Raw genomic sequence first — 17,570 nt, forward strand, 5'->3', positions numbered from 1 at the left:
TTACAGAGATAGGGAGGGGTGTAGGGACTGGAGGAGGTTACAGAGATAGGGAGGGGTGTAGGGGCTGGAGGTTACAGAGATAGGGAGGGGTGTTAGGACTGGAGGAGGTTACAGAGATAGGGAGGGGTGTAGGGGCTGGAGGAGATAGGGAGGGGTGTAGGGGCTGGAGGAGGTGACAGAGATAGGGAGAGGTGTAGGGGCTGGAGGAGGTTACAGAGATAGGGAGGGGTGTAGGGTCTGGAGGAGATAGGGAGGGGTGTAGGGGCTGGAAGAGATTACAGAGATAGGGAGGGATGTATGGGCTGGAGGAGATAGGGAGGGGTGTAGGGGCTGGAGGAGGTTACAGAGATAGGGAGGGGTGTAGGGGCTGGAGGAGATAGGGAGGGGTGTAAGGGCTGGAGGTGGTTACAGAGATAGGGAGGGGTGTAGGGGCTGGAGGAGGTTACAGAGATAGGGAGGGGTGTAGGGACTGGAGGAGGTTACAGAGATAGGGAGGGGTGTAGGGACTGGAGGAGGTTACAGAGATGGGGAGGGGTGTAGGGGCTGGAGGAGTTACAGAGATAGTTAGGGGTGTAGGGACTGGAGGAGGTTACAGAGATAGGGAGGGGTGTAGGGGCTGGGGGAGGTTACAGAGATAGGGAGGGTTGTAGGGGCTGGAGGAGATTACAGAGATAGGGAGGGGTGTAGGGGCTGGAGGTGGTTACAGAGATAGGGAGGGGTGTCGGGACTTGAGGATGTTACAGAGATAGGGAGGGGTTTCGGGGCGAGAGGTGGTTACAGAGATAGGGAGGTGTGTCGGGGCTGGAGGAGATAGGGAGGGATGTCGGGGCTGGAGGAGATTACAGAGATAGGGAGGAGTGTAGGGTCTGGAGGAGATTACAGAGATAGGGAGGGCTGTAGGGGCTGGAGGAGGTTACAGAGATAGGGAGGGGTGTCAGGACTTGAGGATGTTACAGAGATAGGGAGGGGTTTCGGGGCGAGAGGAGGTTACAGAGATAGGGAGGGGTGTAGGGGCTGGAGGAGGTTACAGAGATTGGGAGGGGTGTAGGGGCTGGAGGAGGTTACAGAGATAGGGAGGCGTGTAGGGACTGGAGGAGGTTACAGAGATAGGGAGGGGTGTAGGGTCTGGAGGAGGTTACAGAGATAGGGAGGGGTGTAGGGGCTGGAGGAGTTACAGAGATAGGGAGGGGTGTAGGGACTGGAGGAGGTTACAGAGATAGGGAGGGGTGTAGGGGCTGGAGGTTACAGAGATAGGGAGGGGTGTTAGGACTGGAGGAGGATACAGAGATAGGGAGGGGTGTAGGGGCTGGAGGAGATAGGGAGGGGTGTAGGGGCTGGAGGAGGTTACAGAGATAGGGAGAGGTGTCGGGGCTGGAGGAGGTTACAGAGATAGGGAGGGGTGTCGGGTCTGGAGGAGATAGGGAGGGGTGTAGGGGCTGGAGGAGATTACAGAGATAGGGAGGGGTGTATGGGCTGGAGGAGGTTACAGAGATAGGGAGGGGTGTAGGGACTGGAGGAGGTTACAGAGATAGGGAGGGGTGTAGGGACTGGAGGAGGTTACAGAGATAGGGAGGGGTGTAGGGACTGGAGGAGGTTACAGAGATAGGGAGGGGTGTAGGGACTGGAGGAGGTTACAGAGATAGGGAGGGGTGTAGGGGCTGGAGGAGTTACAGAGATAGGGAGGGGTGTAGGGACTGGAGGAGGTTACAGAGATAGGGAGGGGTGTAGGGGCTGGAGGTTACAGAGATAGGGAGGGGTGTTAGGACTGGAGGAGGTTACAGAGATAGGGAGGGGTGTAGGGGCTGGAGGAGATAGGGAGGGGTGTAGGGGCTGGAGGAGGTTACAGAGATAGGGAGAGGTGTAGGGGCTGGAGTAGGTTACAGAGATAGGGAGGGGTGTAGGGTCTGGAGGAGATCGGGAGGGGTGTAGGGGCTGGAGGAGATTACAGAGATAGGGAGGGGTGTATGGGCTGGAGGAGATAGGGAGGGGTGTAGGGGCTGGAGGAGGTTACAGAGATAGGGAGGGGTGTAGGGGCTGGAGGAGATAGGGAGGGGTGTAAGGGCTGGAGGAGTTTACAGAGATAGGAAGGGGTGTAGGGACTGGAGGAGGTTACAGAGATAGGGAGGGGTGTAGGGACTGGAGGAGGTTACAGAGATAGGGAGGGGTGTAGGGGCTGGAGGAGTTACAGAGATAGGGAGGGGTGTAGGGACTGGAGGAGGTTACAGAGATAGGGAGGGGTGTAGGGGCTGGAGGAGGTTACAGAGATAGGGAGGGGTGTAGGGGCTGGAGGAGGTTACAGAGATAGGGAGGGGTGTAGGGACTTGAGGATGTTACAGAGATAGGGAGGGGTTTTGGGGCGAGAGGAGGTTACAGAAATAGGGAGGGGTGCAGGGGCTGGAGGAGATAGGGAGGGGTGTAGGGGCTGGAAGAGGTTACAGTGATAGGGAGGGGTGTAGGTGCTGGAGGGGGTTACAGAGATAGGGAGTGGTGTAGGGGCTGGAGGAGGTTACAGAGATAGGGAGGGGTGTAGGGGCTGGAGTGTGGTTACAGAGATAGGGAGGGGTGTACGGGCTGGAGGAGGTTACAGAGATAGGGAGGGGTGTAGGGACTGGAGGGGCTTACAGAGATAGGGAGGGGTGTAGGGACTGGAGGAGGTTACAGAGATCGGGAGGTGTGTAGGGGCTGGAGGAGGTTACATAGATAGGGAGGGGTGTAGGGGCTGGAGGGGGTTACTGAGATAGGGAGGGGTGTAGGGACTGGCGGAGGTTACAGAGATCGGGAGGGGTGTAGGGACTGGAGGAGGTTACATAGATCGGGAGGGGTGTAGGGGCTGGAGGGGGTTACAGAGATAGGAAGGGGTGTAGGGACTGGAGGAGGTTACAGAGATAGGGAGTGGTGTAGGGACTGGAGGGGGTTAGAGATAGGGAGGGGTTTCGGGGCGAGAGGAGGTTACAGAGATAGGGAGGGGTGTAGGGGTTGGAGGGGGTTACAGAGATAGGGAGGGGTGAAGGGGCTGGAGGAGATTACAGAGATAGGGAGGTGTGTAGGGACTGGAGGAGGTTACAGAGATAGGGAGGGGTGTAGGGGCTGGAGGGGGTTACAGAGATAGGGAGGGGTGTAGGGGCTGGAGGAGGTTACAGAGATAGGGAGGGGTGTAGGCGCTGGAGGGGGTTACAGAGATAGGGAGGGGTGTAGGGGCTGGAGGAGGTTACAGAGATAGGGAGGGGTGGAGGGGTGTAGGGGCTGGAGGAGGTTACAGAGATAGGGAGGGGTGTAGGGGCTGGAGGAGGTTACAGAGATAGGGAGGGGTGTAGGGGCTGGAGGAGATAGGGAGGGGTGTAGGTACTGGAGGGGATTACAGAGATAGGGAGGGGTGTAGGGACTGGAGGATGTTACAGAGATAGGGAGGGGTTTCGGGGCGAGAGGAGGTTACAGAGATAGGGAGGGGTGTAGGGGCTGGAGGAGGTTACAGAGATAGGGAGGGGTGTAGGTGCTGCAGGAGGTTACAGAGATAGGGAGGTGTGTAGGGACTGGAGGAGGTTACAGAGATAGGGAGGGGTGTAGGGACTGGAGGAGGTTACAGAGATAGGGAGGGGTGTAGGGGTTGGAGGAGTTACAGAGATAGGGAGGTGTGTAGGGACTGGAGGAGGTTACAGAGATAGGGAGGGGTGTAGGGGCTGGAGGTTACAGAGATAGGGAGGGGTGTTAGGACTGGAGGTGGTTACAGAGATAGGGAGGGGTGTAGGGGCTGGAGGAGATAGGGAGGGGTGTAGGTGCTGGAGGAGGTTACAGAGATAGGGAGAGGTGTAGGGGCTGGAGGAGGTTACAGAGATAGGGAGGGGTGTAGGGTCTGGAGGAGATAGGGAGGGGTGTAGGGGCTGGAAGAGATTACAGAGATAGGGAGGGATGTATGGGCTGGAGGAGATAGGGAGGGGTGTAAGGGCTGGAGGTGGTTCCAGAGATAGGGAGGGGTGCAGGGGCTGGAGGAGGTTACAGAGATAGGGAGGGGTGTAGAGACTGGAGGAGGTTACAGAGATAGGGAGGGGTGTAGGGACTGGAGGAGGTTACAGAGATAGGGAGGGGTGTAGGGGCTGGAGGAGATTACAGAGATCGGGAAGGGTGTAGGGGCTGGAAGAGGTTACAGAGATAGGGAGGGGTGTCGGGACTTGAGGATGTTACAGAGATAGGGAGGGGTTTCGGGGCGAGAGGAGGTTACAGAGATAGGGAGGGGTGTAGGGGCTGGAGGAGATAGGGAGGGGTGTAGGGGCTGGAAGAGGTTACAGAGATAGGGAGGGGTGTAGGGGCTGGAGGAGGTTACAGAGATAGGGAGGGGTGTAGGGGCTGGAGGAGGTTACAGAGATAGGGAGGGGTGTAGGGGCTGGAGGAGGTTACAGAGATAGGGAGGGGTGTAGGGGCTGGAGGAGGTTACAGAGATATGGAAATGTGTAGGGGCTGGAGGAGGTTACAGAGATAGGGAGGGGTTTCGGGACGAGAGGAGGTTACAGAGATAGGGAGGGGTGTAGGGGCTGGAGGAGGTTACAGAGATAGGGAGGGGTGTAGGGGCTGGAGGAGGTTACAGAGATAGGGAGGGGTGTAGGGACTGGAGGAGGTTACAGAGATAGGGAGGGGTGTAGGGAATGGAGGAGGTTACAGAGATAGGGAGGGGTGTAGGGGCTGGAGGAGTTACAGAGATAGGGAGGGGTGTAGGGACTGGAGGAGGTTACAGAGATAGGGAGGGGTGTAGGGGCTGGAGGTTACAGAGATAGGGAGGGGTGTTAGGACTGGAGGAGGTTACAGAGATAGGGAGGGGTGTAGGGGCTGGAGGAGATAGGGAGGGGTGTAAGGGCTGGAGGAGGTTACAGAGATAGGGAGAGGTGTAGGGGCTGGAGGAGGGTACAGAGATAGGGAGGGGTGTAGGGTCTGGAGGAGATAGGGAGGGGTGTAGGGGCTGGAGGAGATTACAGAGATAGGGAGGGGTGTATGGGCTGGAGGAGATAGGGAGGGGTGTAGGGGCTGGAGGAGGTTACAGAGATAGGGAGGGGTGTAGGGGCTGGAGGAGATAGGGAGGGGTGTAAGGGCTGGAGGAGGTTACAGAGATAGGAAGGGGTGTAGGGGCTGGAGGAGGGTACAGAGATAGGGAGGGGTGTAGGGACTGGAGGAGGTTACAGAGATAGGGAGGGGTGTCGGGACTGGAGGAGGTTACAGAGATAGGGAGGGGTGTAGGGGCTGGAGGAGTTACAGAGATAGGGAGGGGTGTAGGGGCTGGAGGAGGTTACAGAGATAGGGAGGGGTGTAGGGACTTGAGGATGTTACAGAGATAGGGAGGGGTTTTGGGGCGAGAGGAGGTTACAGAGATAGGGAGGGGTGTAGGGGCTGGAGGAGATAGGGAGGGGTGTAGGTGCTGGAAGAGGTTACAGAGATAGGGAGGGGTGTAGGGGCTGGAGGGGGTTACAGAGATAGGGAGTGGTGTAGGGGCTGGAGGAGGTTACAGAGATAGGGAGGGGTGTAGGGGCTGGAGGTGGTTACAGAGATAGGGAGGGGTGTAGGGGCTGGAGGAGGTTACAGAGATAGGGAGGGGTGTAGGGACTGGAGGGGGTTACAGAGATAGGGAGGGTTGTAGGGACTGGAGGAGGTTACAGAGATCGGGAGGGGTGTAGGGGCTGGAGGAGGTTACATAGATAGGGAGGGGTCTAGGGGCTGGAGGGGGTTACTGAGATAGGGAGGGGTGTAGGGACTGGCGGAGGTTACAGAGATCGGGAGGGGTGTAGGGACTGGAGGAGGTTACATAGATCGGGAGGGGTGTAGGGGCTGGAGGGGGTTACAGAGATAGGAAGGGGTGTAGGGACTGGAGGAGGTTACAGAGATAGGGAGTGGTGTAGGGACTGGAGGGGGTTAGAGATAGGGAGGGGTTTCGGGGCGAGAGGAGGTTACAGAGATAGGGAGGGGTGTAGGGGTGTAGGGGCTGGAGGAGGTTACAGAGATAGGGAGGGGTGTAGGGGCTGGAGGAGGTTACAGAGATAGGGAGGGGTGTAGGGGCTGGAGGAGATAGGGAGGGGTGTAGGGACTGGAGGGGATTACAGAGATAGGGAGGGGTGTAGGGACTGGAGGATGTTACAGAGATAGGGAGGGGTTTCGGGGCGAGAGGAGGTTACAGAGATAGGGAGGGGTGTAGGGGCTGGAGGAGGTTACAGAGATAGGGAGGGGTGTAGGGGCTGGAGGAGGTTACAGAGATAGGGAGGGGTGTAGGGACTGGAGGAGGTTACAGAGATAGGGAGGGGTGTAGGGACTGGAGGAGGTTACAGAGATAGGGAGGGGTGTAGGGGCTGGAGGAGTTACAGAGATAGGGAGGGGTGTAGGGACTGGAGGAGGTTACAGAGATAGGGAGGGGTGTAGGGGCTGGAGGTTACAGAGATAGGGAGGGGTGTTAGGACTGGAGGAGGTTACAGAGATAGGGAGGGGTGTAGGGGCTGGAGGAGATAGGGAGGGGTGTAGGGGCTGGAGGAGGTTACAGAGATAGGGAGAGGTGTAGGGGCTGGAGGAGGTTACAGAGATAGGGAGGGGTGTAGGGTCTGGAGGAGATAGGGAGGGGTGTAGGGGCTGGAAGAGATTACAGAGATAGGGAGGGATGTATGGGCTGGAGGAGATAGGGAGGGGTGTAGGGGCTGGAGGAGGTTACAGAGATAGGGAGGGGTGTAGGGGCTGGAGGAGATAGGGAGGGGTGTAAGGGCTGGAGGTGGTTACAGAGATAGGGAGGGGTGTAGGGGCTGGAGGAGGTTACAGAGATAGGGAGGGGTGTAGAGGCTGGAGGAGGTTACAGAGATAGGGAGGGGGTGTAGAGGCTGGAGGAGGTTACAGAGATAGGGAGGGGTGTAGGGGCTGGAGGTTACAGAGATAGGGAGGAGTGTAGGGGCTGGAGGAGGTTACAGAGATCGGGAGGGGTGTAGGGGCTGGAGGAGATCGGGAGGGGTGTAGGGGCTGGAGGAGGTTACAGAGATCGGGAGGGGTGTAGGGGCTGGAGGAGGTTACAGAGATAGGGAGGGGTTTCGGGGCGAGAGGAGGTTACAGAGATAGGGAGGGGTGTAGGGGCTGGAGGAGATAGGGACGAGTGTAGAGGCTGGAGGAGATAGGGAGGGGTGTAGGTCCATGGAGGGATTTGAACACGAGGCTGAGATTTTAGTATCAATGGCTCGCGGGGGCCCGGTGGGGAGCTGGGACCAGAGCAGGAACACAACCCCCACACGACCTACCCTGCACTAACCTCCATCATCTGTTCCATCACCTGGAGTTCCAGTGACACTCCTCCCCCTCTCGCTCGGTATTTATCGAGTTACTGCTTTATTCAAAGCGAGAGTGGGCCTCGATGTCCCAGAATTGCTCCCCCTGGACACCCACTGACCCTCCCCGTGCCTCCCACCCCCTGCTCCTGTTCCGGGACGCACGACTAATTCAGGTTGTGCAAGTGAAGGATCGGGGGGAGGGGTGGGGAAGACCCTTACTGATGGCTCATCGGTATCATCGTCATACGCCAGTCCCTCGGAATCGAGGAAGACTTGCCTCCACTCTTAAAGTGAGTCCTTCGGTGGCCGAACAGCCCAATACGAGAGCCACGGTCCCTGTCACAGGTGGGACAGACAGACGTTGAGGGAAGGGGAGGGTGGGACAGGTTTGCCGTACGCTCCTTCCGCTGCCTGCGCTTGGTTTCTGCGCGCTCTCGGCGACGAGACTCGAGGTGCTCAGCGCCCTCCCGGATGCACTTCCTCCACTGAGGGCGGACTGGTCTTTGGGCCCAGGGGCTCCCAGGTGTCACACGGTGGGGATGTTGCACTTTATATCAGGGAGGGGCTTTGAGGGTGGTCCCCTGTAACGTTTCCTCTGCCCACCTGGGGCTCGCTTGCCGTGAAGGAGCTCCGAGTCGAGCGCTCGATTTGGGGAGTCTTAATCAAAGACGGGGCCCCATCTTAAAACTCAATATTTGGCATATGCTGACAAGCAATCCCGAGGGATTTTGCCGAGAGAGAGATGCGATTAAATTGGGGGCAGTCCCAGGTTCTGATCCCAATTCCAAACCATGTCTGCTTAGCTGCCCAGTGCTGTGCCCTGTGTTCAATCAACATTTCTGGCCGGTGAGTTTTTATCTCAGCAAATGTCAAAAGTGCTCAGTCTATAAACCTGTAATTACCATGTCTAACCAGCAGAGGGCTTGTCCCCAGGAGTCCCGAGGGATCCCACAATCCCTTGGGAGCACCTGCACATAAGGAAGCCTCACAGGCTGGAGAGGCACTCTGAGATCTGTAATAAAGGGCTACACCTTACTTTGTGCTTGCTGTATCTAGTCTGACTCTTTATCCAGTGAGCTGTGAGGGGGATGCTAAGAGGCTGCAGGGTGACTTGGACAGGTTAGGTGAGTGGGCAAATGCATGGCAGATGCAGTATCATGTGGATAAATGTGAGGTTATCCACTTTGGGGGCAAAAACAAGGCGGCAGAATATTATCTGAATGGCGACAGATTAGGAAAAGGGAAGGTGCAACGAGACCTGGGTGTCATGGTACATCAGTCATTGAAGGTTGGCATGCAGGTACAGCAGGCGGTGAAGAAGGCAAATGGTTTGTTGGCCTTCATAGCGAGGGGATTTGAGTATAGGAGCAGGGAGGTCTTACTGCAGTTGTACAGGGCCTTGGTGAGGCCACACCTGGAATATTGTGTTCAGTTTTGGTCTCCTAATCTGAGGAAGGACATTCTTGCTATTGAGGGAGTGCAGCGAAGGTTCACCAGATTGATTCCCGGGATGGCAGGACTGACATATGAGGAGAGACTGGATCGACTGGGCTTGTATCTACTGGAATTTAGAAGAATGAGAGGGGATATAGAAACATATAAAATTCTGACGGGACTGGACAGGTTCGATGCAGGAAGAATGTTCCCGATGTTGGGGAAGTCCAGAACCAGGGGTCACACTCTAAGGATAAGGGGTAAGCCATTTAGGACCGAGATGAGGAGAAACTTCTTCATCCAGAGAGTGGTGAACCTGTGGAATTCTCAACCACAGAGAGTTGTTGAGACCAGTTCGTTGGATATATTCAAAAGGGAGTTAGATATGGCCCTTACAGCTAAAGGGATCAAGGGGTATGGAGAGAAAGCAGGAAAGGGGTACTGAGGGAATGATCAGTCATGAACTCATTGAATGGCGGTGCAGGCTCGAAGGGCCGAATGGCCTACTCCTGCACCTATTTTCCAAGTTTCTATAACAAAAAGGAACTAAACCAAGTGAACCAGGTTCATCGTGCTGAGAGAGGCAAGGACATCGATACGTGTTTACACTGCTTTTATTTTTCAATGAAGACAAAATTATAAACGTGGAAAGGATTTGTTGAAATCATGATCTGAATAAAACCCATCTTTCTCGGTCATGTTCTACCGTGAAAAACTCTGAGGGGGATTGACAGGGTAGATACAGGGAGGGTGTTTCCCCCCCGGGGCTGGGGAGTCTAGAACCAGGGGTCACACAGTCTCAGGGTCAGGGGTCGGCCATTGGGGACTGAGATGAGGAGAAACTTCTTCACTCAGAGGGGGGGTGAATCTTTGGAATTCTCTGCCCCAGAGGGCTGTGAGAGGCTCCGTCTCTGAATATATTCAAATAGAAAGATTTGTAGTTATGTACAACAACAACTTATATTTAGGTAGCGTCTTTAAAGTCGTGAAAAGTCCCAAGAAGCTTCACAGGAGTACAATGCGATAAACATTTCACACCGAGCTGCATAAGTAGAAATTAGTGGAGGTGGAAGTATGTTTTAAGGAGCATCTTGAAGGAGGAGCGAGAGGCGGAGAGCTCCAGAGCTTCGGGCCCAGGCATCAGAAAGCCCGGTTACCAATCTCCACCTGTTTCTGCCAGATTCTCCATCGAAGTTCTCCCATCTCACGTCTCCGTGGAGACCGATTCCAGCCCAGCTCGCTGCTCCAGCCGAGGAAGGTTCTCATCAGACAGGAAATGTAAGACCACTTGCACCTGGCCACAAGAGGAGGATCGGTTTAGATACAGAGTAAGGCTCACTTGTCCCATCAAACGCTCCCAGGGCAGGTACAGCACGGGGGTTAGATACAGAGTAAAGCTCCCTCTACACTGTCCCGTCAAACGCTCCCAGGGCAGGTACAGCACGGGGTTAGATACAGAGTAAATCTCCCTCTACACTGTCCCATCAAACGCTCCCAGGGCAGGTACAGCACGGGGGTAGATACAGAGTAAAGCTCCCTCTACACTGTCCCATCAAACACTCCCAGGACAGGGACACGGGGTTAGATACAGAGTAAAGCTCCCTCTACACTTGTCCCATCAAACATTCCCAGGGCAGGTACAGCACGGGGTTAGATACAGAGTAAAGCTCCCTCTACACTGTCCCATCAAACGCTCCCAGGGCAGGTACAGCACGGGGTTAGATACAGAGTAAAGCTCCCTCTACACTGTCCCATCAAACGCTCCCAGGGCAGGTACAGCACGGGTTAGATACAGAGTAAAGCTCCCTCTACACTGTCCCATCAAACGCTCCCAGGGCAGGTACAGCACGGGGTTAGATACAGAGTAAAGCTCCCTCTACACTGTCCCATCAAACACTCCCAGGGCAGGTACAACACGGGGTTAGATACAGAGTAAAGCTCCCTCTACACTGTCCCATCAAACACTCCCAGGGCAGGTACAACACGGGGTTAGATACAGAGTAAAGCTCCCTCTACACTGTCCCATCAAACTCTCCCAGGGCAGGTACAGCACAGGGTTAGTTACAGAGTAAAGCTCCCTCTACACTGTCCCATCAAGCACTCCCAGGGCAGGTACAGCACGGGGTTAGATACAGAGTAAAGCTCCCTCTACACTGTCCCATCAAACACTCCCCAGGGCAGGTACAGCACGGGGTTAGATACAGAGTAAAGTTCCCTCGACACTGTCCCATCAAACACTCCCAGGGCAGGTACAGCACGGGGTTAGATACAGAGTAAAGCTCCCTCTACACTGTCCCATCAAACACTCCCAGGGCAGGTACAGTACAGGGTTAGATACAGAGTAAAGCTCCCTCTACACTGTCCCATCAAACACTCCCAGGGCAGGTACAGCACGGGGTTAGATACAGAGTAAAGCTCCCTCTACACTGTCCCATCAAACACTCCCAGGGCAGGTACAGTACAGGGTTAGATACAGAGTAAAGCTCCCTCTACACTGTCCCATCAAACACTCCCAGGGCAGGTACAGCACGGGGTTAGATACAGAGTAAAGTTCCCTCTACACTGTCCCATCAAACACTCCCAGGGCAGGTACAGCACGGGGTTAGATACAGAGTAAAGCTCCCTCTACACTGTCCCATCAAACACTCCCAGGTCAGGTACAGTACAGGGTTAGATACAGAGTAAAGCTAGCTCTACACTGTCCCATCAAACTCTCCCAGGGCAGGTACAGCACGGGTTAGATACAGAGTAAAGCTCCCTCTACACTGTCCCATCAAACACTCCCAGGGCAGGTACAGCACGGGGTTAGATACAGAGTAAAGCTCCCTCTACACTGTCCCATCAAACACTCCCAGGGCAGGTACAGGGGGTTAGATACAGAGTAAAGCTCCCTTTACACTGTCCCATCAAACACTCCCAGGGCAGGTACAGGGGGTTAGATACAGAGTAAAGCTCCCTCTACACTGTCCCATCAAACACTCCCAGGGCAGGTACAGCACGGGGTTAGATACAGAGTAAAGCTCCCTCTACACTGTCCCATCAAACATTCCCAGGGCAGGTACAGGGGGTTAGATACAGAGTAAAGCTCCCTCTACATTGTCCCATCAAACACTCCCAGGGCAGGTACAGCACAGGGTTAGATACAGTGTAAAGCTCCCTCTACACTGTCCCCTCAAACACTCCCAGGGCAGGTACAGCACGGGGTTAGATACAGAGTAAAGCTCCCTCTACACTGTCCCATCAAACATTCCCAGGGCAGGTACAGCACGGGGTTAGATACAGAGAAAAGTTCCCCCTATTCTGACTCCATCAGGTACAGCGCGGGTTAGATGCGAAGTAATGTTCTGAGGTTTGACCTCTGACCCAGGACGTACCTGAACTACGACCTCTTGGGAAATGTCCATGGGGAGCCCTTCGCTCTTGGGGCGTAGCAGCGAGGGCCCGAAGACTGTGGCCAGGTTGTGGAGAGTCATTTTATTCACCTCTTCGTGCTCCGTCACCCTTGGATGGGAAGGGTGATGTAGGTTTCATTAACATCCCTAAACAGACATTCCATCCCCCCCTCCCCCAGCCCCCATCACACTCATCTGCACACCATTCCATCCTCGCGTCCCCAACACAACACACCTCAATGGGTGATAGTCAGCTCTCCCCATAGCCCTGTATCAATCCCCAAACTAATCCCACTGTCCCGCTCTCTCCCCATAGCCCTGTATCAATCCCCAAACTAATCCCACTGCCCCGCTCTATCCCCATAGCTCTGTATCAATCCCAAACTAATCCCACTGCCCCGCTCTCTCCCCACAGTCCTGTATCAATCCCCAAACTAATCCCACTGCCCCGCTCTCTCCCCATAGCCCTGTATCAATCCCCAAACTAATCCCACTGCCCCGCTCTCTCCCCATAGCTCTGTATCAATCCCCAAACTAATCCCACTGCCCCGCTCTCTTCCCATAGCCTTGTATCAATCCCCAAACTAATCCCACTGCCCCGCTCTCTCCCCACAGTCCTGTATCAATCCCCAAACTAATCCCACTGCCCCGTTCTCTCCCCATAGCCCTGTATCAATCCCCAAACTAATCCCACTGCCCCGCTCTCTCCCCATAGCCCTGTATCAATCCCCAAACTAATCCCACTGCCCCGCTCTATCCCCATAGCCCTGTATCAATCCCCAAACTAATCCCACTGACCCGCTCTCTCCCCATAACCCTGTATCAATCCCCAAACTAATCCCACTGCCCCGCTGTCTCCCCATAGCTCTGTATCAATCCCAAACTAATCCCACTGCCCCGCTCTCTCCCCATAGCCCTGTATCAATCCCCAAACTAATCCCACTGCCCCGCTCTCTCCCCATTGCCCTGTATCAATCCCCAAACTAATCCCACTGCCCCGCTCTCTCCCCATAGCCCTGTATCAATCCCCAAACTAATCCCACAGCCCCGCTCTCTCCCCATAGCTCTGTATCAATCTCAAACTAATCCCACTGCCCCACTCTCTCCCCATAGCCCTGTATCAATCCCCAAACTAATCCCACTGCCCCGCTCTCTCCCCATAGCCCTGTATCAATCCCCAAACTAATCCCACTGCCCCGCTCTCTCCCCATTGCCCTGTAACAATCCCAAACTAATCCCACTGCCCCGCTCTCTCTCCATAGCTCTGTATCAATCCCAAACTAATCTCACTGCCCTGCTCTCTCCCCATAGCCCTGTAACAACCCCAAACTAATCCCACTGCCCCGCTATCTCCCCATAGCCTTGTATCAATCCCTAAAGTAATCCCACTGCCCCGCTCTCTCCCTATAGCCCTGTATCAATCCCCAACTAATCCCATTGCCCCGCTCTCTCCCCATAGCCCTGTATCAATCCCCAAACTAATCCCACTGCCCTCTCTCCCCATAGCCCTGTATCAATCCCCAAACTAATCCCACTGCCCCGCTCTCTCCCCATAGCCCTGTAACAATCCCCAAACTAATCCCACTGCCCTGCTCTCTCCCCATAGCCCTGTAGCCATCCCCAAACTAATCCTACTGCCCCGCTCTCTCCCCATAGCCCTGGATCAAACCCAAACTAATCCCATTGTCCCGCTCTCTCCCTATAGCCCTGGATCAATCCCCAAACTAATCCCACAGCCCCACTATCTCCCCATAGCCCTGCATCAATCCCCAAACAAATCCCACTGCCCCGCTCTCTCCCCATAGCCCTGTATCAATCCCCAACTAATCCCACTGACCCGCTCTCTCCCCATAGCCCTGTATCAATCCCCAACTAATCCCACTGCCCCGCTCTCTCCCCACAGCCCTGTATCAATCCCCAAACTAATCCCACTGCCCCGCTCTCTCCCCATAGCCCTGTATCAATCCCCAAACTAATCCCACTGCCCTCTCTCCAAATAGCCCTGTAACAATCCCCAAACTAATCCCACTGCCCCGCTCTCTCCCCATAGCCCTGTAACAATCCGCAAACTAATCCCACTGCCCCGCTCTCTCCCCATAGTCCTGTATCAATCCCCAAACTAATCCCACTGCCCCGCTCTCTCCCCATAGCCCTGTAACAATCCCCAAACTAATCCCACTGCCCCGCTCTCTCCCCATAGCCCTGGATCAATCCCCAAACTAATCCCACAGCCCCACTCTCTCCCCATAGCCCTGCATCAATCCCCAAACTAATCCCACAGCCCCACTCTCTCCCCATAGCCCTGTATCAATCCCCAAACTAATCCCACTGCCCCGCTCTCTCCCCATAGCCCTGGATCAAACCCAAACTAATCCCATTGTCCCGCTCTCTCCCCATAGTCCTGGATCAATCCCCAAACTAATCCCACAGCCCCACTCTCTCCCCATAGCCCTGCATCAATCCCCAAACTAATCCCACAGCCCCACTCTCTCCCCATAGCCCTGTATCAATCCCCAAACTAATCCCACTGCCCCGCTCTCTCCCCATAGCCGTGTATCAATCCCACTAAGCCCACTGCCCCGCGCTCTCCCCATAGCCCTGTATCAATCCCCAAACTAATCCTACTGACCCGCTCTCTCCCGATAGCCCTGTATCAATCCCCAAACTAATCCCGCTGCCCTGCTCTCTCCCCATAGCCCTGTATCAATCCCACTAATCCCACTGCCCCACTCTCTCCCCATAGCCGTGTATCAATCCCACTAAGCCCACTGCCCCGCGCTCTCCCCATAGCCCTGTATCAATCCCCAAACTAATCCCACAGCCCCACTCTCTCCCTATAGCCCTGTATCAATCCCCAAACTAATCCCACTGCCCCGCTCTCTCCCCATAGCCCTGTATCAATCCCCAAACTAATCCCACTGCCCCGCTCTCTCCCCATAGCCCTGTAACAATCCCCAAACTAATCCCACAACCCCGCCCTCTCCCCATAGTCCTGTAACAATCCCCAAACTAATCCCACTGCCCCGCTCTCTCCCCATAGCCCTGGATCAAACCCAAACTAATCCCATTGTCCCGCTCTCTCCCCATAGTCCTGGATCAATCCCCAAACTAATCCCACAGCCCCACTCTCTCCCCATAGCCCTGCATCAATCCCCAAACTAATCCCACAGCCCCACTCTCTCCCCATAGCCCTGTATCAATCCCCAAACTAATCCCACTGCCCCGCTCTCTCCCCATAGCCGTGTATCAATCCCACTAAGCCCACTGCCCCGCGCTCTCCCCATAGCCCTGTATCAATCCCCAAACTAATCCCACTGACCCGCTCTCTCCCGATAGCCCTGTATCAATCCCCAAACTAATCCCACTGCCCTGCTCTCTCCCCATAGCCCTGTATCAATCCCACTAATCCCACTGCCCCACACTCTCCCCATAGCCCTGTATCAATGCCAAACTAATCCCACTGTCCAACTCTCTCCCCATAGCCCTGTATCAATCCCAAACTAATCCCACTGCCCCGCTCTCTCCCCGTTGCCCTATATTAAACTCAATCTATCTTACTGTTCCCGAGAACCCTGTATCACTTAACAGATAACGTCCCGAATGGAGAACGGTCTTTGTGACACCAGTCAGTGTACAGATATCTCCCTGAAGGAGAGGGGACTGAGAGACACCAGTCAGTGAACAGATATCTCCCTGAGGGAGTGGGGACTGAGAGACACCTGTCAGTGTACAGATATCTCCCTGAGGGAGAGGGGACTGAGAGACACCAGTCAGTGTACAGATATCACCCTGAGGGAGTTGGACTGAGAGACACCAGTCAGTGTACAGATATCTCCCTGAGGGAGAGGGGACTGAGAGACACCAGACAGTGTACAGATATCTCCCTGAGGGAGAGGGGACTGAGAGACACCAGTCAGTGTACAGATATCTCCCTGAGGGAGATGGACTCAGAGACACCAGTCAGTGTACAGATATCTCCGTGAGGGAGAGGGGACTGAGAGACACCAGTCAGTGTACAGATATCTCCCTGAGGGAGAGGGGACTGAGAGACACCAGTCAGTGTACAGATATCCACCTGAGGGAGAGGGGACTGAGAGACACCAGTCAGTGTACAGATATCTCCGTGAGGGAGAGGGGACTGAGAGACACCAGTCAGTGTACAGATATCTCCCTGAGGGAGAGGGGACTGAGAGACACCAGTCAGTGTACAGATATCCACCTGAGGGAGAGGGGACTGAGAGACACCAGTCAGTGTACAGATATCTCCCTGAGGGAGAGGGGACTGAGAGACACCAGTCAGTGTACAGATATCTCCCTGAGGGAGAGGGACTGAGAGACACCAATCAATGTACAGATATCTCCCTGAGGGAGAGGGACTGAGAGACACCAGTCAGTGTACAGATATCTCCCTGAGGGAGAGGGGACTGAGAGACTCCAGTCAATGTACAGATATCTCCCTGAGGGAGAGGGACTGAGAGACACCAGTCAGTGTACAGATATCTCCCTGAGGGAGAGGGTACTGAGAGACAGCAGTCAGTGTACAGATATCTCCCTGAGGGAGAGGGACTGAGAGACACCAGTCAGTGTACAGATATCTCCCTGAGGGAGAGGGACTGAGGGACACCAGTCAGTGTACAGATATCTCCCTGAGGGAGAGGGACTGAGAGACTCCAGTCAATGTACAGATATCTCCCTGAGAGAGGGGACTGAGAGACACCAGTCAGTGTACAGATATCTCCCTGAGGGAGAGGGACTGAGAGACACCAGTCAGTGTACAGATATCTCCCTGAGGGAGAGGGACTGAGGGACACCAGTCAGTGTACAGATATCTCCCTGAGGGAGAGGGGACTGAGAGACACCAGTCAGTGTACAGATATCTACCTGAGAGAGAGGGGACTGAGAGACACCAGTCAGTGGACAGATATCCCTGAGGGAGAGGGGACTGAGAGACACCAGTCAATGTATAGATATCCCTGAGGGAGAGGGGTCTGAGAGACACCAGTCAGTGTACATATATCTCCCTGAGGGAGAGGGGACTGAGAGACACCAGTCAGTGTACAGATATCTCCCTGAGGGAGAGGGGACTGAGAGACAGCAGTGTACAGATATCCCCCTGAGGGAGAGGGACTGAGAGACACCAGTCAGTGTACAGATATCTCCCTGAGGGAGAGGGGACTGAGAGACACCAGTCAGTGTACAGATATCTCCCTGCGGGAGAGGGGACTGAGAGACACCAGTCAGTGTACAGATATCTCCCTGAGGGAGAGGGGACTGAGAGACACCAGTCAGTGTACAGATATCTCCCTGAGGGAGAGGGGACTGAGAGACACCAGTCAGTGTACAGATATCTCCCTGATGGAGAGGGACTGAGAGACACCAGTCAGTGTACAGATATCTCCCTGAGGGAGAGGGGACTGAGAGACACCAGTCAGTGTACAGATATCTCCCTGAGGGAGAGGGTACTGAG

At 55.1% G+C, this 17,570-nt stretch overlaps 1 protein-coding gene across 1 annotated transcript in view; it reads right to left on the reverse strand.

Moving 5' to 3' along the window:
• Window positions 1–9,348: 9,348 nt before the first annotated feature.
• Window positions 9,349–17,570, reverse strand: part of LOC139250568 (active breakpoint cluster region-related protein-like) — a 76,775-nt gene continuing 68,553 nt past the window's right edge. The window contains exons 11-12 of the mRNA XM_070872962.1: window positions 12,086–12,212; window positions 9,349–10,005 (exon numbers count right to left, since the gene is read on the reverse strand). Of these exons, the coding sequence (XP_070729063.1) occupies window positions 9,916–10,005; window positions 12,086–12,212 (217 nt within the window). The 3' untranslated portion in view covers window positions 9,349–9,915. The remainder of the gene's footprint in view (window positions 10,006–12,085; window positions 12,213–17,570) is intronic.

The sequence above is a fragment of the Pristiophorus japonicus genome, unplaced genomic scaffold, assembly GCF_044704955.1.
Source record: "Pristiophorus japonicus isolate sPriJap1 unplaced genomic scaffold, sPriJap1.hap1 HAP1_SCAFFOLD_391, whole genome shotgun sequence".
In the NCBI taxonomy this organism is placed as follows: domain Eukaryota; kingdom Metazoa; phylum Chordata; class Chondrichthyes; family Pristiophoridae; genus Pristiophorus; species Pristiophorus japonicus.